The sequence below is a fragment of the Manacus vitellinus genome, unplaced genomic scaffold (assembly GCF_001715985.3).
Source record: "Manacus vitellinus isolate BGI_N305 unplaced genomic scaffold, ASM171598v3 scaffold_2_pilon, whole genome shotgun sequence".
NCBI classification, from domain to species: Eukaryota; Metazoa; Chordata; class Aves; order Passeriformes; family Pipridae; genus Manacus; species Manacus vitellinus.
This window is the reverse complement of record NW_021940208.1, coordinates 9,408,029-9,431,737: the sequence shown is the minus strand read 5'-3', so window position 1 is coordinate 9,431,737 and position 23,709 is coordinate 9,408,029. Positions and strand designations below refer to the sequence as shown.

The 23,709-nt window shown below is 36.5% G+C and overlaps 1 protein-coding gene across 1 annotated transcript in view; it reads right to left on the bottom strand.

The window, feature by feature from the left end:
* ARHGAP42 (Rho GTPase activating protein 42) overlaps window positions 1-23,709 on the bottom strand; it is a 145,603-nt gene that overhangs the window by 64,076 nt on the left and 57,818 nt on the right. The window contains exon 4 of the mRNA XM_018071345.2: window positions 1,096-1,167. Coding sequence (XP_017926834.1) covers window positions 1,096-1,167 — 72 coding nt within the window. The remainder of the gene's footprint in view (window positions 1-1,095; window positions 1,168-23,709) is intronic.

The following is a 23,709-nucleotide window of genomic DNA, read 5'->3' as shown; positions in this document are numbered from 1 at the left end:
GAGAAGAATGATATCTCTTAAACTATAGGAATATGAAATGAAATGGTAACACAAAGAACTGAACAAGACTATGAAAACCTACTGAAAACTAAAAATAATTTTGTGCTGGGATTAAATTCTGATTTATGCAGCATGGTAAATAAACTCCCAGCCCTGCATCTCACAGCAGCATAGGGGTGGGACAAGAGAAGAATGTAGTTGTACACAAAAACGTATCCAGTAAGAGAGTAAAGAACATCCATTTCAGAGAAATCTGACCTCAAGTTCACAGCAAAAATTCTTCACAAACATCTACTTAGTTCCTGTGCGGAAGCAGTCGCATCTGTTTGCTACACATTCACAACAGCAGTACAAGAAATATAAACCTTTGGTCTCTCTTTCCAATAGTTCTGTTTTTCTTCTGAGTTTGTTTTGAGTACAGCACAAGCACAGCCTCACCTGCAACATCAGAGAACTTATTTTGTACTCATTTAACCTTACAAATGGAAGATTTCCCAGAAATTTTTATGAGTGCTAATGTACGATGCAAAATGCTTCAGAACTACCATATTTATGCAGACAGAAGGAATTGTTACTAACCATACCTCCAACTGACTACCAAGCCTTTATGCATCTCTCAGAGACTGTGATCAAGGCAGTCACTGATAGCCACTTAAGAATCCAGGATCAGATGGAAAATACCTCTTCTAGACAGTTCCTTCCAACATTTTTTCCCAATATTATCTTCTGTCTTTATACAATGGCCACTCGAGGGCAACTGCACTTATAGCAGCTGTTTGAATCCTCTCTGTGCTTCTGGGTTAATCCAAGATGTAGCACAATGTAAATGTAGACATCAGTAAATGAATGCAACATCAGATGGTAGGAATGTGCAACAGTAGCGAGAGCTGCTCCCTATGCATATTATCAGTCTTTAAGCTCCATTTCTAAATCATCTTCTCCTCTGAAGCAAAGAATTCAGTATAATTTACTAACATATTAATGAGGATGGTATCAAGTCTGTTTGAATACAAAATGCCTGTTTTCAGTCCAGCCTTCAAAACATACTGATAAACTCAAATAAACATGAAATGAAAAACAACCACAGCCACTTACTTTTGCTGCTCCTATTTGCTCTTTACGAAACTTCTCCAGCGGTGCTATTAGCACATCATTAGCATTCTGGATCTGCAAAGTTAAACACAAAGTATATCTTTTTAATAGAGTATTTGCAGAAAGTAGAGTCACTGTAACTCTGCCAATGTGCAAGACTGAAAAATTCATATCTTTAACATTCTGGTAAGAGCATATGGGTAGAAGGCAAGTAATTATGTTTTCTTCACACAAAACATACAACACCAATGTAAACTAGTCTATTATGGAACATTTTCATGAATAACTAAAGCAATTGTTATGAATGTCTCTCTTCAATATGTAGAAGGGTTTTCTGGTACTTTACTTCCATTTCTTGCATCTTGCCTAAAACCAGAATAGAAAATGAAAACTTTCAGGAACATGTTTTGGCAGAACAAAGAAGACAAATATACTGGTACTGACAGCACTGACTAAAAAAGTCTGTGTTTATAGAATCTGAAACTTGACAGTTGAATCTTTTCAGTTATCTCTTTGGATTACATACCTAGTTACACTGAACAGAGGAGAGTGAGGCAGAGAACTCTTAAAAGATAAGTAGACAATTTAAAAAATACTCTAGCTTGGGTTCCTTCACTTTTCTAAACTAATTTAAGATGTCCTGCAGCTATTTTTATCCCTTTAACCTAAACCAGAGTTCTTAATGAAACACAGTATTCCCCTCATAGCCTCTGTTTATTTAGTGTAAATCCAGTCCTGGGAATCCCTCTCTGAAAACCATTCCCAGCAGTGACCACCCAAAGTAGTCCCCAGCCTTTTTTTCTTCCCACCAGTTCAGTCTTTACCATACTCATCATTTGAGCTTTGGCAGGTTTGGAAGTCTGGGCAAAGCTAATATGCACCTAAGCCAAATATGAATGAATACAGATCTTGTGGTTCTTCCACAACAATAAGTGATAAGCCAAATGGTCAGTTAGGCACAAAAACTTCCCAAAAGCCTGTACTAATAAACACAGAGAATAAACCCATTGAAATACAAACACATTTTCTTTCCTCCCAAACATAACATTACAATTTGAAAGACCACAGAATCACCGCAACTCTTAGCAGGGAAAAGCTTCAGGAAAAGTAGAGATTCAACACCCTAATGAAGTAAAGTCCAAGACAGCAATGGCAAAACCGGAATGCTCAATGATAAAGTGATCAAAATGTGCTACATTTAAAACCAAAAATCAGGCACAGAAGATGAAAAGGAGTGTTTTCACTGCATTTAACATCCTCCATCAATTCCACTGGATCAGACCAAAGAGCTACATCTCCGAGTGGACATTTCCAAATAATATATAGACTTTTAGGCATCAGCCAGCAATCTAACTGCGACTCATCTTTTTTTAGGTCTGTGCACTTTTTTTTTCCTTGTAAAAAGTGTTAAGTTCAACCTCAAGGATCTTAAATCTTTGAAGATGAAAGATTAACAGGAGTGCAAAACTTAAATGATTTGCCTACAACCAGACAATGTTGCAGTGCATACACCTGGAAGCAGGAGCTCAAAGTTTTGATAAGTTACAGAACATGTATGTGGCTCTTGGCAGCACACACAGAAATCACAAAAGCTTAGTGGAGTCATTGGTACAGACCTGTGGATGCATTTTTTTATTTTTTTTTTCATGTAGAAAACTAAGTTTTTTCTCTGCTTTTAGGATTCATTGTTAAATACCTCACAGTTCAATTAATGTATTATGTATTATGTATTATGTATTATCAAGTAGTTACTACTGATACCAGCAATCATTGCTAGTCCTGTTGCTAGTCATTGCCTCTCAAACTAACCTCATGTGGAGCTGAATGGCCTTCCTTTCACTCAATGCTACCACAGTTATGCAACCTCCATGCCACACTAAGAGACCTCACTTCACATACTGTCCTCTTGACAGTGCTAAAGAAACTGAAACACAACTCCTACCCATCTCACTCAAAGCTGCTGCAAAGCAAATGAAGTATCTTGGAAAAAAGGAATCCTGCTTCAAACACCATGGAAGAACATATTCACAGGAAGCATATTACACTGAGAGGATTCATCTGAGAAGTAAGTAGCTTTGCCAGGATGAAGCACAGTTTTATAACTCCCACAGTTATACATGAACTGGGAATGGACAGTAGACACCGCCAGGCTACTTGAAAGGTGTCACACACTTCATCTAGACAGGGTCTGTGCCTCTGAACAGATCTGCTGAGCCACAATAACAGAACACACTGCAAGCCATTCCCTGTGCTGAAAGCTTCTACTGACGAGAACTCTGATGTGACAATTCATCTCCCAGCAAAATTAGGAGCTAAGCAAGTAATAGGCTTTGGTTTTGGGGAGGGAGAACATGGCAGCAAAGGACCAGAGAAAATCCCAGCAGATGTACTTCAACAGTCAGTATTATAAAGATGCAGAAGTCTGTGAAAAGACTTCCATCGATTTCCACCAGCTTGTGCCTAACTTCTGGAAACTGAAAATTATAGAGAAAGAAGAATTTTTGCCTTACATATGCATTTATTAATTTCCTTTCTTTGTCAATTCCTATCACTGCAACTACTTTATAGTTTCATTTTAAGGGTTACAAACCGGCACACAGGCTTCCCCCCTCCCACACAAAATAGGAGCCTAGTCCTCCCACAGCCATTTCTGGAAATCTGATTGCTTTAGGTAATCTGAAATTTTCACTGTGTGGTCCTAATAGAGTAAATTTCTTCCTGCCAAGATGATAATCCCTCTCCTACTCCTAGTTATTGTGCTAGGTTGAAATCAGGGGCACTTGGAACAGGCAAACAATGTCAAAAAGACTGTAACAGTTTCTGTAAATAGCAACTTCAGAAACCCAAGTTGTGCTTAAAATATGGATCTTACCCTTCAAAGCTTATTGAGATTAGTCACACCTTTAAAGAAGTTATACTTTCTTGATCCAATAGCTACTGAATGCTACATGGTTCCAGTGCCCAGCCTGGCTAATATGTGGCAGTCGATCCAACAATGTGATTGTTTCTCATTTGGCAAAAGCATCAGTTTTTCTCCAGAAAAAGAAAAAAACCAAAGGAACCATACAATTTTAACTTAGTGACAGTTCCTCAGTCTTTTCTAATGAAGATGCCATGCAAGTATTAGACAGATATAACAGGAGAATTACTTTGACAATTGAGAGCTGTATGAGATATAGGAAAAAATAAAAATATTTTTCTAAACTTAAGAACTTAATCAGATTTTTATCTTTGGTATATATAATTCTACTTAGTTGTAGTTAACTCTACTTATTGACAAAAATACCACTGAAATAAGTACCACTAAAATCATCCAGAACTTGTAAAATATACTTGAAAAAGGAACATTTAAAAATTCAAAACACTTTTCTAAGGTAGTTCGGACAATTTATGAGGTCAATCTCTGTTTGCATAACTGCAAATTTCAATACACTCTGACAGCCTTTGAGACAACACGGTGAAGCACCTTAAATTGTCTTTTCTGATTCTTGATAATCCACTTTTCCAACCCACACTCCTTCCCTCCAAAAGTTAGCTATGAAATTGAATTAATGCAGCAATACTAAGATTAAACTGATTTTCACACATCACAGAGAAACTCCACGTCTATACTTGGAGATATTTTGGGCTAGCAAATTTTTAAGCTTTTCTTTTTTGACTAAGACTTTTAATCAGTAAAAAGAAGAACATTATGAGAATCATTATTACAAAATGCTAGAAAGGGAAGAATAAATTTATTGCAAATATATCTGAACATTTTAATTTCTAGATTTTCTTAAATTTAATATTAATTTTTTGAATGAGTTTTCTAATTAGATTTCTAGTTTTTCTAAATTTGGGATAGTGAATGATATGTGGCCTGTACACGCAGCTGCTGCCTTCTTCTTTTACTTAAACAAAAAGAGGGTAAATAAAGATTTAAATGGAAAGAGAGTAGGTTTAGATTTGATGTTAGGAAGCAATTCTTTACTGTGAGGGTGGTGAGGCACTGGAACAGATTGCCCACAGAAGTTGTGGCTGCCTCATCCCTGAAAGTGTTCAAGGCCAAGTTGGATGGGGCTTTGAGTAGCCTGGTCTAGTGGAAAGTGTCTCTGACCATGGGAGGGGTACTGGAATGAGATGATCTCTAAGGTCCCTTCCAACCCAAACCAATCTATGATTCTGCAATTCTACTTTGGTAGAATCAGTGGATATAAACAGATATTTATCTATAAACATCGATGCAGCTGCTACTTCATTTTTAAATACTAACAGTATAGACACGGAAATTTTAAACCCTGAATCACTTTACAAGCTTTTAGCTTCATCTAAGTATCTACAATGTTGAATTGCAGCAACAAGAACAATTAATATCTTTTGAGCTTTATATTTTTATTTGTAGGGAGAATGATGAGGTAGGTTACCAAAAGAATTAGCAGAATCACCAGCTGCCAGAAGAAAACAGCAACAATATCAAGGGAGACACATTTGCAGTGACAGAATTAAGAATAAAATCAAGGTTATCTGAATTTCAGCAAAACACTTTAACTACAAAAAACTTTTGGGTTTATGTCTTGTATCTTGGAAATACACTTTTTGGTCCAAAATCTGCTATGAGTATTTTTCATGTCAACACAGAATGATCGCACTTATATATGAGAAATAAAACTCATATCCTTGAAAATCTGAATGCTGACAAATTTTAATTTGTTTCCTCTTGGTATAAGACTTCTATATAACATGAATTAAATTCATTCAAAGAATGCAACAAACCCCATAGCTACTATATTCATAGTAATGTATTTCTAATTTAGAAAAATATTGCTCTGCAAGACAAAAAGACATAATTTAATTTTAAATCTTTCCCCCAATTCCTAACAATTCTTAACATCTGACCACAAACCACTTCTTTTAATCTGTGGCCTATATCAACTGCTCCTGTTCAATACAACAGTAGAGACCAAATATGGACAACCAGGCATTTATGTAACTTATGTATCAAATTGCATGCTACAAAGAATATAAACATGCCATGATAAAACACTAGTCATGTATTTAAGTCCACAGTTTCTGTTTTAAAAGTTAAAAAGTATAAATATTACATAAAGTTAATATTGTGAATTTCAATGCCTGTAACTACTTGACCTTAGTAGGACAAATATTTTCACCATGTTGTACAGAAAAATCTACACAGACGAATCATATACTTAGAAAACAAAAACACAATAATATACTTGAAGTTTATCTTCATCTTTCTCACATTTACAAAAAAAAAAAAAAAAAGACATCGAACAGTATCCAAGTTTGTGTTAATTTTCTAAACATATCACTACCAGTGCCAGTTATTTAAAGTAGAGCTGATGTTAAAGCAGTTTCAGAAGATTACAAAGTTGTAATGACAGATGATTATTAACATAGGTTGGACAATTCCATGTACAATATGTAATGAAATATTCAGCTTCTTAGCAAAAATCTAATGCTGTATCAAGTGGTATTAATACATTGCCACAAGGGGATGCTTATAAATCACATGCTAGTTAAGGCTGGGAGTAGTTATATATATGAATCATAGAATGGTTTGGGTTGGAAGGGACCTTAGAGATCATCTCGTTCCACCCCCCCTGCCATGGTCAGAGACACTTTCCACTAGACCAGCCTACTCAAAGACCCATCCAACCTGGCCTAGGACACTTCCAGGGATGGGGCATCTACAGCTTCTCTGGACAACCCATTCCAATGTATTTCCTTCTAATATCTAATCTAAATCTACCGTCTTTCAGTTTAAACCATTCCCCCTCGTCCTATCACTACTGGAAGGCTTCTGGAAGGTTTCCCCAGAGCCTTCTCTTCTCCAGGCTGAACAACCCTTGAACAGAAGCAAGATCTACTAGAAAGCACACAACCTCATTTGTGGAGAACTAAATTTAATCTTGAAAAGTAGATTGTCCGTAAGACCTTAAGATCTGAGACAGTTTAGGATACTTTTTCAATGGAATTTTGACAATCCCATATCCTGATGAAAATCAGATTTTCCTGTGAAGCTCAAATCTCTGGCACAGAAAAACTTATGGTGGGGACTGCTGGAGAGAGGGATCCTATGACTATCAGGGCTCTCCACTTCCATAGTCAGTTTTGTCTTAAGTCTACCCATGCAGGACTCCTTTGTTGGAGACACTGGTTCACCATTCCTGTGCTCAGCCAGCCTTCATTCTACCCCTCTGCCCATGAAGCTTTCCTTCTTCAGGACACTATAAATTCCACGGTAGCAAGAGACCTCCTACTCTAAAGTTTATTTCGCCGATACATTCAAACCCCACAATTAGCCAAGCATTTAATCTGACCTCCTGCCCTTCCTGTGACTTGATGCTTAACTGTGGTGACACTCCAAGAATTTAAAGGAAAAAAGACAAAAGAGAAAATTCCAAGAGACACATGCTGTTGAACTAGAAACTGAAGGAGAAGGGGAAAAAATATTCAAAAGCTGCTTTTTTAAAATCAGCTATTGTAGAAATTTGTATTATTGCACATACTGCAAGACATCGCGTCTTTCACTCAAATCGACCCCACATATTTTCATAGTTTTTTCACTCTCCTCTTCCAGAGTGAATAAGACCCTTCACAAAATTAATAGCCTACCAACATTAATTTGAACTCCACTTTTTCCTTTGCCAGTCTTCAGTGCAGGTAACCTACAAGGCAAGTTCTGTAGAGTATCACACGAATTGTAATTGAGACCAGAACTAACAGAAAGAAATTACATTCTCGAGTTCAGAAGGAAAAGAAACATTTCATCATTCTTGAAAGCATGTTTAGCACCAGGACTGTACTTGTACCCTTTTGTGTGCTAATGCTACAAAGAAAAACCAAGAACCTTGCTGCGGGAAGCCAATTGAAGGACTACTCTTAGAACTGCACTTGAAGGGGAAAAAGAAATAAAAATAAAGAAAATAAATTAATAAAATCAAAGAACAAATAGTTCCAGTCATGCTAAGAAGACTGCTAAGAACATTATAAAAACAAGCAAACCTTGCAGAGAGTACTGTGACTATATTTGTGATCACTAACCAGATGCAACCTTGTCTCACAAGTTGGAAAGAATATCAAATACCAAGAGGTCCTCTCAGGGTCTCTGTCCCATTTGGCAGTTTCCTTTGTTCCTCACAAGTATCAGCCAAGGAAGAAAATATTATGATTTGCAATCAATACATTTTGTGAGCTCATTGACAGGAACAAGTGAGTATACGTAATTTGAGAAATACTTCATCACACTTCCTTCTTTTTTTTTCCTATTTTTACACTACCCACTATCCTATTAAGCACATCATATAATGGAAAAGAATTAAGTTTAAAATACTTTCATTACATCAGCACATGAATCATTAATAAAGAGTTTATATAAAGCACATTTCATTAATTTTACACCCCAGCAGTCTCAAAGCTGAGGCATATGCTTTCTGAGCTGTTTCCACATGCTCCTAAATAAGGTGATGATGACCTCTGCTCTTCAAGACAAGGGAATAACACAAGTACTATCAAATACAGCCCAACCACTCCCAAGCATCTTGTCTTTTTTGCAGTATTTCAATCTCTATGGCAAATTACAATATTTATGGTACTTTAGCACTCAAAGATCCCAAGTCCAGTACAACCTCTCATGAAAACAGCAACTTGATTCTCTTAGAAGGAGGCACCAATATTATCTGTGTCTGCAACAACTGTGGAGCAGAATCTCCTTTCTTCCTCCCAGAAGCCAAGGATTATTAATGACCCCAAAAGTCTGGACCTTTGAGACAACTCTGTACTAATACTGATTAATTTGCTTTAGGGCCAAGTAACAACAGAGAAATATTAACTCTAAGGATTGTCATTAAGAAAATAGAGAAAGAAAAGAAGTATATTTCAGTTCAAATAACAGCTTCCTCACAAAATCTGGGAACTTCAGGTGGCCCCTAATGAATCAGTTCATGCACTGCTAACAGCAAGATCTGACAGAGGACATTACCATCTCAGTAACAATACCAACATAAAAAGTCTCAAGGACATACTGAACAATTAACTCAGTCACTCAACACCAGATATCCATTGTCTCCAGACTCGATATGGCCACATGACCTTCCCTTCCCAATCAGTGGGGAGAAATAAGCATAGGATTCCTGTGATCCATTCAGACAAGATGCATCACATCATGAAAATTCCAGGTTGTGTGCATTCAAACTCAAGTGTATTAATCTGCTTACATGAAAGTAATTCTGCCTAGATGTATAAAGGCTAAATACAATACTATTTAGATGTTTCCAAAACAAAGCAAAAGAAAGCCTGGGCCACTGGGCTTGAAGTCTGCTCTCCCTCAGGGATATTACAAACCCATTTAAAGTTTTGTGTGATAAGCTGAAGAAATCTGAGACTGGGCAAAAGAGTCACTTCCCATTCAGCAGAAAGCAGCTAGATTGAATGGAGACATCACAAACCTTATACACGTTAAAGGATTCAGTAAAGGTTACTGTCATGTTAACTTCACAGTCCAGTTACCCTCATAAAGGTATGTGGCATTCCAGACCTGTAACCGAATAGCTGAGCTACAAATGCAGTCACACTCCCAAATTGATGAAGAATAAATTAAGGAAGTACTGAAACCAGTGAAAGAGTGTAACAAATTACTTGCTTCAGAATTTAAAGAAAAAAAATCCACTTTAACATCATGCTAAACAGGGTTAGATTTAATTGTATTAGGTCATTACAGCTATCACCAACCAATAATGTGTGGAGTGCTGAAATAGGTATGTAATCAGAACTTCTCATCTGATCTAGGCTATTTTACCTGTCAAAATCCAAATTTGTCGTAGTGCTTCATTTCTCTTTTAGATGGGGCTTCATTCAGCCTCAGAAATAAGCATTCTGCAGCATGCTGCCTCCACTACTCACACTTTCTGTCATTAATGGGTATTAAGACACCAGATTCACCTGTTGACTCTGGAACATGGCAGCTAATTGGTGTCTGACAGAGACAAGGCTCATACAGGGAGCTTGCTGAAGCTGAGCATGGAAACCAACAGGAAAAAAATGGATCTGCAGAAGACAGAAGCTTCCACCATCTGACTCTCTGCTTCAGAAACATCTGAACATCATTATGTTACCCAATAGCAATGTCTTACAAAAGCACAGGATAAGTTCCCAACAGAACAAATATTTAACAGAACTATACAGGATGCAAGGTCTTACAAATTACTTCAAGCATCTTACAGCTATTTTTCTTAATGATTTGTTTACCTCTTCATGAACTGCAACCGCAAGAAACAATTCTTAATGACTGCAAGACCAGACTCTGATTGTAGACACTGCTCAGTGAATGACAAGACACATAAGAAAGGGTAAAAAAGCACTTAGATGAGAATACCCGCCCCATGAATTTACAGCAGCAAGTTTCAAATGCATCTCAACAGTTCTTCTTTTGCATAACAAGGTAGGTTACTCATGACTGAACTTATCATTGAAGGCAAAAGAGAGTAAACTGAGCCACAAAATTTCCATATATTAAAAGGTTTTAAAGATGCAAAAATGGTGTTTGGCATATCTACATAAAATATATTATCAACACATTCATTTAATATTTATTTTAAATGCTATTTCCCTTTAATTATCTTTTTCACTCAATGCATTCATTGCCTGTGATGCCTCTGGAGGGAAAAGCTAAATTTTCATTCCATCTGTTTTAAAATCCACATCTGAGAATATGCAGTAAGCTTAATACATCTTTTTACTTTATGAAGAGAAAATATCATTATATTTAAACTCCCAGAATTGTTGTTATTTTCCAGCACTTAAGTTTAATGTTTGTATGCTAATATGTTTTGGTCATAAACACAAGATTCTTGGGCATTGTTGGATCACTAATACTTCAAGCACAACTTTAACGAGCACCAATAAGAAGCTACTCAATTCCTACCATTTGTATGTGGAACAGAAATTGCATTTATTATAATCATCTTCTACTAAATGGTCTGGTTTGGTAAACCAAACTTACATTTTAAAAGCTGATGCTCAAACTGTCCTGCTGAGTTAAGAAAGTGGAGCAGATTCATATTATCGGTCACTCCAAGTAGCAGTAAAGTCAGAGGCTACAAACTTTCCACATAGCCAGTGACAAAAACTGCCTCTGATATCAAGTAGTGGCAATCAGAAACACTAACTGAAAATTATTTACACCATATAATACAATGTGATCTGCATACAGAAAGCAGGTTTATTCTAGGAGGAATATCAGATGCCTTTCAAGCACTGTGAACTACTGAAGCGAAATTGCTACAAACTTAAGAGAATAGATTACTGAAAACAGCCATGTTCCATTTATATGCACATGTGCATGTAAAACGTCAGATATTCTCTTATTTTCTCATAATTCTTTATTTTATTGCAAATCTCAAAAGACTGCTTGATTTAATTCTCTTTAGATAGCTGAAAGAAGAAACAGGTTAAACACCTCAATTATTTGATCCAAATAAGACCAAACTGTATCTTTTCCTGCTACCATCATATTCATTAGTATTTTATAAACTTAGATTACAATAGGAAAACCATATGATGGTACCCTTCAAAAATGTCTAAATTTTCACCAGATGTTTAAAATATATTCACTCTTTTATGAAATTCTCATACCAAAAATTTACACTTATAACATCTTTTAAAGTAAGAGATTACATAACAAAATAGATACTTTTAGATGTTACAATCTACAAATAATATGAATGCAAATGAAAACAGCCTTCAGGAAAAGCAACATAAAATATTTTATGACAAACAAGGAAATGGAGAAATGAAAAACAGCAGTTGATAAGAATTCTGAGAAATAAAAAGGAGATGGTCCTAGTAATACATAATAATCTTGAGAAATTGAATGCCAGAGGTTAGTATCAAGACAAAAAAATCCAGATGAAATATAAAAGGGCATGGCTAGTTTTATGAGCATTAATAAACACAGAGCAGTTACATGTGTTAAACTGAGGGAAATTAGATCTTTTAGATGTAAAAGCATTTGCAGAGCAAGCACATAACTTCTCTCTCTTCTCCCACTCACAGCATACAAACTGGCAAAGGAGTCCTATGTTTGTTGAAATATTGGATACTCCCCAGAAGAAACATCTGTGTACAAAAGGGGCCCAAACAAATTCAGATAAGTTATGCTTTATAATGTAGTTGAAGTGGTAGAGGTAAAAATTCAAACACTAACATCATACAAAAATTATTAGTTTTAAAATTTAACTTCTCGCTTTCCCCCACGGTAGCCTGAATAAAATAATAAAAGTAATTCCACAGCTCCTCTCATGTGTCAAGTCTCTATGCCAAATGTCAAACCCTATATCAAGTATTACAAGTACTGAATAAAGATGTAAACACTGGCATGTTGTAAATTAGGCTTCATGGGAAAATTAAGATGCAAAGAATGGTATCAAGGGAATTGTCCAGACACGGGTTTAACAATGCTGCTCCTGCCCTCCCACAGTAACTTTTAACAAAATTGACTTCATTCCTCTCACAATGTGCCTTGCCAAGAAACGGATTTGAATAAAGAGCCCTCATTAGCAATAAAAGTTTGGAGGGTGGAAGTGCTGCTTGAACTTTTCTTTGCTGAAGTACATGCAAGGAAAAGTACTTTGTTGAATTACTAACAGCATCTGCACAAGCCAGTTCCAGCCTGCATCAAGTGCTGCTCCCATCTTCTTCAACAGCAGCAGAGGAATAAACCTGTAGCATCCATGCACTGATAGGGAAACTTAAGATGTCGTCCTCCTCTACCAACTGTGGAGCTCACAATGGCTATTCAGACCTTCTCATCTCCTAGCTAGATTCTGAGAGATGTTATGTGCTCTGGGAGATGCTATGTGAAGTCTGATAGAACTTTGCAATGCTCAAACCCTCTTTACCTGCTCCCTCTTAGCTTCTGAGCAAAATTTAAGGTGTTGGTGATTCCTGAATGTAGTGGTTATGTGTAGGGAAGTATCTAAGAACTATTCAGGGTTGCTCAGAAAACTCTGCTGGAATTGAGAGGACTACTACCTTAGCGACAGTATAAAATATTTATGTTTTGCTACTGACAGCACCGTTGATCCAATCTGAAAACAAAGAATGTCACATCTACTTCAAGCATCTTATGGATCAACAGAATTGTAAACTGAATTCCTGTAACACTACCTTTATTAAGCAATCTTTAATTCAGGTTCTCAGGCCACAGCTGCACATCTAAAAGGCGCATAGATCAATTTTAAGAAATTTTCATTGTAACACAGTTTTAAACACTGAGTTCTGAACAAATGCAACAAGCTACAAGCCTGGTTCCGTGAGTCAGTAATCTTTAACAGCTGGAGGTTCACATAGCATGAACTACCCTTCTTGTAAATAACGTCCCTCCTCTTGGGTGCCAAAGGCAAAAAGCAGAACTCAAGATTACTAGCATTCAAAAACAATACCAAAACTAGACACCTGAACTCACTGTGAAAACAACAAATGTGCCTGAGCAGTGTCTACAGAGGGATTTGCAGTCACCCCTTTAGCTCAGCTACAAAAGTTAACCTCAAAAACTTGAAGGGCAAGATGTTTAAAATGATCAGTTGAAAGGATAGTCTCCAGTATAGTTACCTATAATACACAGAAGAAAAAGATCACTTGAAAACAGTCCTTGGCCAACCAGAAGGTAAAATACATTTATGATCAGACTCTAAGATGTGTTGATCCACTAGAAAACTCTCACATGAATATGTTTAAGAAAATTCCTGTTCTAGGTACGGATAATAAAAGTCCTAAGTTCTAAGAAAAGAGTCCTAAGAAGGACTGAAGTGTCTCACCTTCAGTGTGCTCAGAAATCAGAAGCCAAAATGCATGAACTGGTTTTTCTTAACTCACTTCCTTGATTTGTGGGTTTAACTACACTGACTTATCCTAATGTGATGTTAACCATTACCAAACATGTTTTCCTGAACAGGCAGTGAAGGACCTTGCAGCACCGAGCACACACCCAGCCACTTCCCAAAAGAGCAGTGAGTAGACGTACAAAGAACCTGGCTGCTTATGAGTACCTGCATACTAAAAGCATTGATCATTGTAAAGCAAAATTCAAACATGGAAAGCACTGTACATTAAAGTGTGTCCTCCAATATTTTTCATTTATATGAAAAATATTCACATCTCACCCCCACATGAGTTTTAGATATATTAACAGAGGACAATGGTCAATACATTAAAAAGGAAAGGGAAAAAACCCAACTGACACTTTGTAATTTATTGTACAAGCCTGCTAGAAGATAACATACTGGGACAAATTTTCTGCACCTAGGCTCCATTTTTGTATCTCCTGTGCTTCCTTTTCTTTTCAGAATATGCTAGTGCTTTCTTTTCCCTAAAAATCTTTTCACATAACAAAGACCATGCATGCCACCTACTCTTTCACTGCAAAAGGACATACTTCAAAGAACTTCTGATTTCTCTGTCCTGTATTCCTGTTTTCCCTTCAGAGAGCAAGAGCTCAGTGAGGTTGTTGTTGCTGCTGTCACTAACAACATGAACTGGAAACTGTTATATTTTCTTTCAGCCGTTTCTCTCTCTTAGTCACTCTTATCTCGTAGACTTGCTGCTTAGTTGCATCAGCAAAATTATTTTCTATATAGATGGGACCATTTCATAAAGTGCTAAAAGAATACATTTAACTTTTTCTGATCTACACACAAATTCAAATATGACTGAAGCTGGACTAAGGCTTTATAACTAAATGGTTACACCCTTTTCCTCCTATAGGAGGAAAACTACCTGGTGTTAAATTAAAAACAAACAGCAAACAAACAACAAAAGCAAAACAAAATAAACCACAACAAAAAAACAAACCAAGCCAAAACAACAGTTTGGGTTTTCCCCCCTTTTTTCTTCAGCAAAACCCTGAAAATATTTAGAAGACAAGACATAAATTAGCAATGGATACAGTCATGGTAGGTAGCTAATTATCCAATAAGAGATATCATTTTTTTTAATGGCTTACTCCATGGACTTTAACTCAGTGAAAACTGTAAAAGATAAAGTAATCACAAATACAAAGTCATGTACTTACAAGTTTGGGTATTTATCTTTTTATCACTAACATTAATACAAACAGTGCATGTCTCTTGACTAGGCTGAGAGTTCAAGTCATACTGAAAGCAAAAGAGAGCTTGAGAATGTCATTTCACATAGCCAGCAGAAGAACACTTTTCTGTTTTTACCTCCCGTTATGGCTTTCCAACAATTAAAAAAAAATTCTCAGCTTGAATGTTTACATTACCTATTATCAAGTGGGAAATGGCTACATAAACACAGGAAACAGCATAATTGGAGCACAGAACTAATTAAGAAAAAAACTGATCCAGAATTCAAGTACACCCACGCTGCACAACATTTTTAATAGTAAACTATTTTATTGAGTACTCTGGTAAATGTATATGTTTTAATATATTACAAGTATCCTTCACATCTTAAACATCTATCACACAAAATATTTTTTTTCCATGAAGGAAAAAGTAAACATGACAGAACCAAATCTTCTTCTACTAGGGGGAAATCTTCAATTTAAGAAGTGGAGAAGTGAAGGAATCTCTGCTTTTATGGAGAGTTTCTGTGGCTTTTTAAACTTTTTTTTTTTTTTAAATTCAATGCATTAACAGTTACAGAAATTATCTGATTAAGATAAATCTTAGAAAATAAGCAACAAGCTTTACTTTACGAAGACCTTATTTTAAATCTTCCAAGGTATTTTCAATCTGGTTGTTAGATCTACTTAACAGTCACCTCAAATCAGTTCTATTACTTTGTCTCTTTGCTTTTCCAGATTTTGATCTGTAAATTTTGCGGCCAGGCCTGTTTTTCTCACTGTGCAGATGTCAATAAAAACTCTCCGTAGTGGAGTGAATGGACCTCAAACAGGCCTTCTTGTGAAGTCCATTTGGATATGAAGAGAAAGTTGGAAATCAATAAAAGAATAAATAATCACTTAACTAATCAAAGTAAGAACTTTCTAACTTACTATGAAAAGTAAACCCAACATTATTTAATTACCACACATTATTCCTTAAGGGATGCTGAGCTGTCAGACTCATCACAACATTTATTTTGAAAAGCTTCATTTGTCAGAATTCCTGAAACTGACTTTAAATATACTTTCCTCAAAAAACCAGAAAGTCGGAGTGCAGGTTCATTTTTCCTAGACTGAAGCTGGAGACACTAAGGCAGATAGACAAGCTGTTCTTTAGTGACAGACTGAAGAGTTTGAGTACCCGAATGTCATAAGCAACAACTTCTGAGTCCAAAGTAAGAAAAAACACTTCAAAATTTAAAGTGAAACAAACAAAATGAGTTTAACAGTGAGGGATAAAAATAAGCCAATGGCTAAACAACAAGCAAGCCAAGATGCTGGCACAAATGTTTACTAGAGCGAGGATTTTGTTTTAAATTTTTCAAATTGCCAGAAATATTTACAATTGATATAGTGGGTCCTTTGTCTGATTTTCTTCAAATAATCAAACAATAAAAATGACCAGCTACAAAGCTCTCCATAGAAATTTAGGTTTCTAAATACTGAAATCAATCTGTTTAGAGACTCACACAAAATGCTCTTGGGAAAAATGTCATGGCTAATAATGTTACTCTTAACTTCAACTGGAAAAGCAGATCTGTTAGAGGTTGTCCAGCTTCTGACTGTTAACTGTTTTCCCCTTAGTGCCTACCTCAAAAAATAATGTGGAAGTCTTCTTGAGAAATATACCATATTCTTAGCCCATTATCATGATGGACACCTTTGAAATAACTTGATGAACAATAATCAATGACAATCTGACTGACCAAGCTCCAGGCTAAGAAGGACGCATGGTCACTGAGTAATACAAAATGCTTACTTTGTTTCTACATTACATTTTCCAACACTTGGCTTAATGTCAGTTTGTGCCTTATATACATCTATTTTCCTTGGCAAAGTATTTCACAAAGCAGCTCATCGTGAGAAAGTTTTCCTGACAGTCAGCCTAAATTCTCTCCCAAATTCTTCCTCTCAGATGATTCTCTTCTTAGCTAGATGATGTAGCAGCATTCACACTTCTCAGACAAAAAACCAAAAGTTTCAAATCAAAGAGTGATAGCTTCAGAAGTAAGGTGAACTTTGAAATAAGTTCAAACTGAAAGAGATCTTAATTATTGATCTACACTTTTAGCAGTCCATGCAACCACTTCTGTGTGAAGTTCTGTGGCTAAGTGGTGGCTATGGGGACTCGGTAACTGTGTAAGCAGTCACGTAATACCTGTCCGCTGCTCTTAGCAAAGCCAGGCAGAATTGTACTAGTAGTACAGCTGGCCCTGCACTATTTGTAACCATTGGATGCTGCCTTCCAGTATGAAAATTAATTTTCATGTTCACAGACACTGTAGGTCTCCATAGGTCAATTCCAGTAACTTCAAAAGTGGGGTTAACAGTTCTACTATCTACTACTATTAGGAATCCCTTTGCATTATATTGGGCAGCTGCTGTGAAATAAAACACTGAGAAAGACAGTCTGACAGTTTAAGGCTTTGGTCCTTGATAGAAGAGCCATGACAGTAACCAAACTATTGACTGTTATCTCTGTAGTACCAAAAAAACCAATCCCCAAAAATTATTGTAAAAAAAAAAATTAAAAAGAAGAAAAAGTTGGGTGCTGAGGAAACTAGCTATTCAAAGAGATTAATGTAATTAGAAGTTGTATTTTGCTTTAACAACTACTTCATGAATGAACACATCCAGGCATAAAGCCAAAATCAGCTGAGCTGTTTGTAATGGTACTATGCCCAGGAACTGTTAACGCTGAAACTGGAAGTATGTATCCTTTCAGGAAACAAAGGCACGTGTATGAAAATTTAAGATATTTTCTGAAGAAATGTAGGTTAGCCACAGATTTGAACTACCCAGAGATAAGAGAACTTTTACAGGTACAGGATCCATAATAACTCTTTCGACATATGCATGCTATTGACAGCATTAACTCTCTGTGTATAGCACTCCGGTATCCCAACCAAAATGTAAAGATTAAATTAGAAACACGCAGTGCAGATGTTCAAGCTAATTCCTTACAACCACTGGAAAAGGTTATGATGTTCCTTTAAAAAACTGGCATAATGATAAGTAAACTAATAGGAAAATACAACATATGAAATATAGAAAAAATTAAATTTTATAGATGCATACGCACAAAGTTTTATTGATACCTGACACACAGAAGAATGTTCAAAGGTTATTTAAGGCTCAAATAATGAAGAATTTTAAATTAGAACGTTCTGCCACTTGTCAGTGGTGAAAATTCAAAATGAGCATGTTGGGAAAGCACACAAAATTAAAAAAGTGATTCAGGGCACGGGATGACACATTTACAGCAAAAGGTCTAGAAATAGTATCAGGCACAGATTTCTTCACCTTTTTTTTCTGCTCTCATGGAAATGTGACTAATGAAAAGATCAATTTAGAAAGCTCTTATTTAGCTTGTAAAAAGAACTGGCTTAGGGGAGAGAAAGGGTTAGCATGCTTTCTTTAAAGGTAGCCTTTTACTAAAGATTAGATAACCAAAGAAGCATCTCTCACAGTTTTAATCTTCAAGGCTACCAGACTCTGTGGCCCCACCATTCAAAACTTTCTGCAGTACCATATGATCATGGCTTCCAGATTTCTACTATAATTTCCTGTTACTCCCAGAAAAAAAACCTCTTTCCCTGACCACAACAAGTCATAATAGTGGGACTGCAACAAACATTACATCAAGAGGTAGATTTGCAGGCATTTGATTTGGCGGCCATGATAGCTTAAGCAGAGTTTGCTGATCTTGCATTGCTTCTTCATCCTATTTTTGACTATATATTTTGTCCTCTATTGATGTGACATTGAAACAGCCTGTCACAACGTGGTTGAAAAATAACCAGTAAATATTTTGTTTGTTTTGCTTTTAGCCAGGTCAGTTCTCTGAAGTGGGTACATAATAAACTGGCACTGCTGCCAAAAAACAGACAAAACTGTTAATCTGTTTCAGTCTTAGTTCAAAGCAAAAGCACTTGCTCCAGAAGATTCATCCAAGAAAATCTGTCCAAGTAACAATAACTGGAGCTTTTACAGACATTTGGAAAGAATAATAAAAGCAACCTAAGTGTTCTGCAAATATTAAGACAACATCCTAATGAGAATACTTCAAATAAAACAACTTTGTGTGTAACACAGCTATGGGCCCATGCAGATTGCCCAAGGGAGAATACTTTGCTTTCTTGGGAAAAGGTAGGGGGTTTTGTTGGTGTTTATTTGGTTTAAATAAAGGCATATTTGTTTCTACATACCCTTTGGTACCTATAGTGCTTGTGTTGTTATCTGGTTTTAATCACATTTCCCAGGACACTAAATAAGAACAACAAATACAGGGATTTCAAACTACTCCGGAGATCAGACTAAATGAAGAAAAATTAAAAAATAAGTTTTTTGTAGGGACAAAGTACCTTTTCTCATATTATTGGGAGAACTGCAGATAAATTCACAATCCATTAAAAAAATTCAGGAAGTTGTAGCATGTCTCATGTTCTGACAGCATGTTCTGACATTATTACAGGCTAGTATTGGGTACAGCACATATCCTCTGCTATGAGCAACTCCATCCTCTCCCTCTGTAGTCACAAAAAAAGTGCATAAAACTTTAATGCTGTAAGGTTGGCTGATCCAGCAAAAATAGGGTTCCTTTAAAATACTCATTTAGAAATGAAAACATCTTTCTCTTTTCTCTGTTAACAGTCATCTGAGAAGACATTTGGTTAGTGACTGTTTTGAAAGGAAAAGCATCTACAGTCTGAAACAGCAACTACACGCATTTCTGTGAAGACTAAAACACCATTAAAATAAACTCCTTCCAGCCGTGTTACTCACTAAACGCTTCTCAAAATTTTGGGAAGTTGCTGTCATGTAATGCGAGATTACATGCAGTGAAACGCATGCATGGATTGAATGAGCATATGAAATTGAGAACAAATTAGATTTATAAATTGAGAAGTAGCAAGAGGCTTTCCAACTAACCCTTCATTTTGTACTTTTAATGAAGAGAGCATTTCATATCTCTGTCTCTCCATGATACTCTTCAAGATCGGGAGTGGCAAGCAATCTCATTTTGTAAATGTTCTCACTGAAAAATGCTGCAAGGTAAAGCTGGAGAGGGACGTTTTACAAGGACATGTAGTGACAGGACAAAGGGAAATGGCTTTAAAGTGAAAGAGGGTAGGTTTAGCTTAGCTATTAGGAAGAAATTCTTTACTATGAGGGTGGTGAGACACTGGAACAGGTTGCCCTGAGAAACTGTGGATGCCGCATTTTTAGGTGTGTTCAAGGCCAAGTTGGATGGGGCCCTGATCAACCTGGACTAGTGGTTGACATCCCTGCCCATGAGGAAGAAGAGGGGCAGGCACTGATCTTGCTCTTTGGTGACCAGTGACAGAAGCCGAAGAAATGGCCTAAAGTTGTGTCAGGGGAGGTTCAGGTTGGATATTAGAAAAAGGTTCTTTACCCAGAGGGTGGTTGGGCACTGGAACAGGCTCCCCAGGGAAGTGGTCACAGCACCAAGCCTGACAGAGAAGTATTTGGATGATACTCTCAGGCACATGGTGTGACTCCTGGGGATGGTCCTTTGCAGAGCTAAGGGTGGGACTTGATGATTCTTGTGGGTCCCTTCCAACTCAGCATATTCTATGATTGTGATAATTCTATAACCATATGGAGGTAAATACAAATACAAGCACCTTGAATTTAGAAAGCAGGAGAAATTGTAATAGTTAACTGAATCAATTACATTACTCTACAATGTAGTACTCCTGCAACACACACTGTATTTTAAAATTAAATGGATTTTCTTCATTTCTATTCTCTTCATAAAACTGAAGAGCAAATACTATTAGGACACTAGTTATCAAGGCATTCTTAAGACTGGGTACACTGTTTGTGTAAGATGGCAAATGAACGTACATGAATTTTAAGAAGTGCTGTAAACAAGGACCAGAGCTAGTGAATCCCCTTATCTCTGTTCCCCTTTTCTTTCCTCTTGAACAATTGTCCCAGGTCCTACTCGCAGCCTCTTGGCCCCATCAAGACGTACGAGTGCACTCTGTTTGATGCCAGCTAACCAGCTAGCACAACAGTAGAAATCAACATGACAGGTCTACATTTTTACACCTCTGACAAAAATTGTTTGCTACAAGAAAATAACTATGTCACAATTCAGCTCCATGATAACTATCTTGGAAAACAGCAAAGATTGTCCCAAAAAACAGTCGGGTTGCTTTCCTCCTCAACTGGTAGGTTTACAAGGCAATGAAATTATCTAGGCCCAAGCCTAGCAGGATGGTGCAAAAGGCTCTGCATAAGCTATGGTTCTGCATTGTGGACATTCATATCATTAGGAAACAATTCACTTTTTCAAAAGAAAAAGAAAAACTTAAAGAGAAAGCCGCTAAGTAACACAGTGCAAAACATGAACAGTAGGTTCTCTGTTGACTTCATTATCATAAAACTCTGAGCATATTCTGAATTAACAGCATTACTCAGTAATAGCAAAATGATTCCAGAAGTACCTTCTGCAAAGTTAAAAAACACATGGACATATATTTTCAGTCCTAAAGGGTGGCAGTTACAGGGATGTGAGAGGGACTAACTGTAACTAGTTTCAACTGAGATCAGTTTGATCTTTTAAAAATTATCATATCAAATGTCCCAGGATGACTTCACTTTTCCTTCATTTCCACAAAAATAATGGAACAAATTATTTTAAATAATGAAAATTATAAGAGTGTAAAACTAAAAAGCAACGTACATTGATATATATTATTATCTAGTAAAATTATAGAAGCCGATGCAGTGTTATCTGGAAGAGTCAGTTCATGCCCTGTGCTAAGAGGACCCATAATTTTATCTCCAAATTGTCTGCCCTAGTATGTATTCTCTATTTGGGAAAAGGTCAGAAACACATACAGATGTTATATATTACACTACATTAATGATAACAAAACATGAGCTGTTTACTTTTATTACTCTGTATTTTATTTTTTTTTAATTGAGCACAAATGCTAAGAAATATTCACTGAACATGTGTATTTTTGTATGTAAGTGGTGCAAGGAAAGATAGCAAACAGGATTCCTTCTAGCTCAAGACACGGCAAGGGGGAAAAGCTGCATCATGAGCTGTCCCTCAACAAGAATATGCCAAAGGATCACATTGCAGATCTGCTCTCTACCCTTTTTGCGAGGTTGAAGATACCCTACTAAGCTTTCCAATACTAGGATGTATCCATGACATGTCCAAAGATTTCCAGGAGCAATTTACAGTATAAAGGGAGGCAGCAACCACCAATCTCTGCACTCTGAGGTACAGGGGTCCTTAAATGTTGCAGATCTGGTTTCTTCTAGCAAAGTAACTACTCTTTTGGGCTCTTTGAGGTAGACCTTCGCAGACCTTTGCTGTCCACTTCCAGGCATGAAAAACTCATGCTAGTGGGGACATAGAGATTTGGCACTGATATCTCTACCCTGCATACTAAATAAGTTCCCTAGTGATGCACTCAGTAAGAGAAGAACAAAGGTTGAAGTGTTTCTTTCATTTCCTGTGGTATTTGTAAATGACTCAGCTCAGGGAAGTGGAGTAGAAGAATCTCTGATAAAAGCCAATGGGAGAACTGGGTATCAAGCAGAGTTAGAGCGATAGAATTGTTTAGTCATATTTGAAGTAATTTCGGAATGTTTTTTCTGGTTAGTTCTTATGAAGCAAGACTCACAATTGTATCAGCAAGAAAAAAAATAATCTAATTTCAAGGGCTGAACTGATAATCTATTGCTGAGGACTAGTAGGTCTGGTCTGTCAAAAATTTTAAAGTGTGCTGAGAAGATGTAATTTCAATTACTGAATCACAGGTCTCCAAGTAACATTGATCTAATTTATTTGAACTAAAGCTAATCAAAGAGTCCTCTTTGCAGTCTCTTCTCATCCTGAGCTTCTAGGTGCTAAGCCTTTCTTGTTGTCTATCTCTGTATCTTTTCTAGGCTACATAATGCTTTTTGACCAGAAATGCATATAGCCAGTAGATAAAATGGGGGCTCACCATAAAGGTTTACAAAGGCATGTGATTTGTTTTTCATAATTTTCCATATTATTTCTAAAACTTAGCTTGACTGTCAGAGGACAGTAAGCTGATGGTCTAAAAAGAAAAGTAAAAAAAAATAACAAAACTTCTCAAGTCAGTATTTTCCTATCTTGCAGAATTTCACTTACAAATGACACGGATTTTTTCTGTAATAAATATCAAATATGTAGTTTAGTATACCTGGGATAGAGTTGGAGGAAGAAAAGAGGGAAAAAACAATAAATAAATAGATAAATATAGGTAGAAATACTGTTTATAACAAAATAAAACAATTCAGTACTGATTTACTGATCCTTGTTCAATAGAAAACTCAAAATGGGTATTTCCAAATTAGTAGCCTGGTGCACAAGTTCAGAAAATCTTTCCAAAGAAGTCAGGTTGACAGCACAGTCCGTGCTAGATGTTTACAGTCATCCTAAATATAAGAAAAGAAATCAAACCCACCAAAACCAG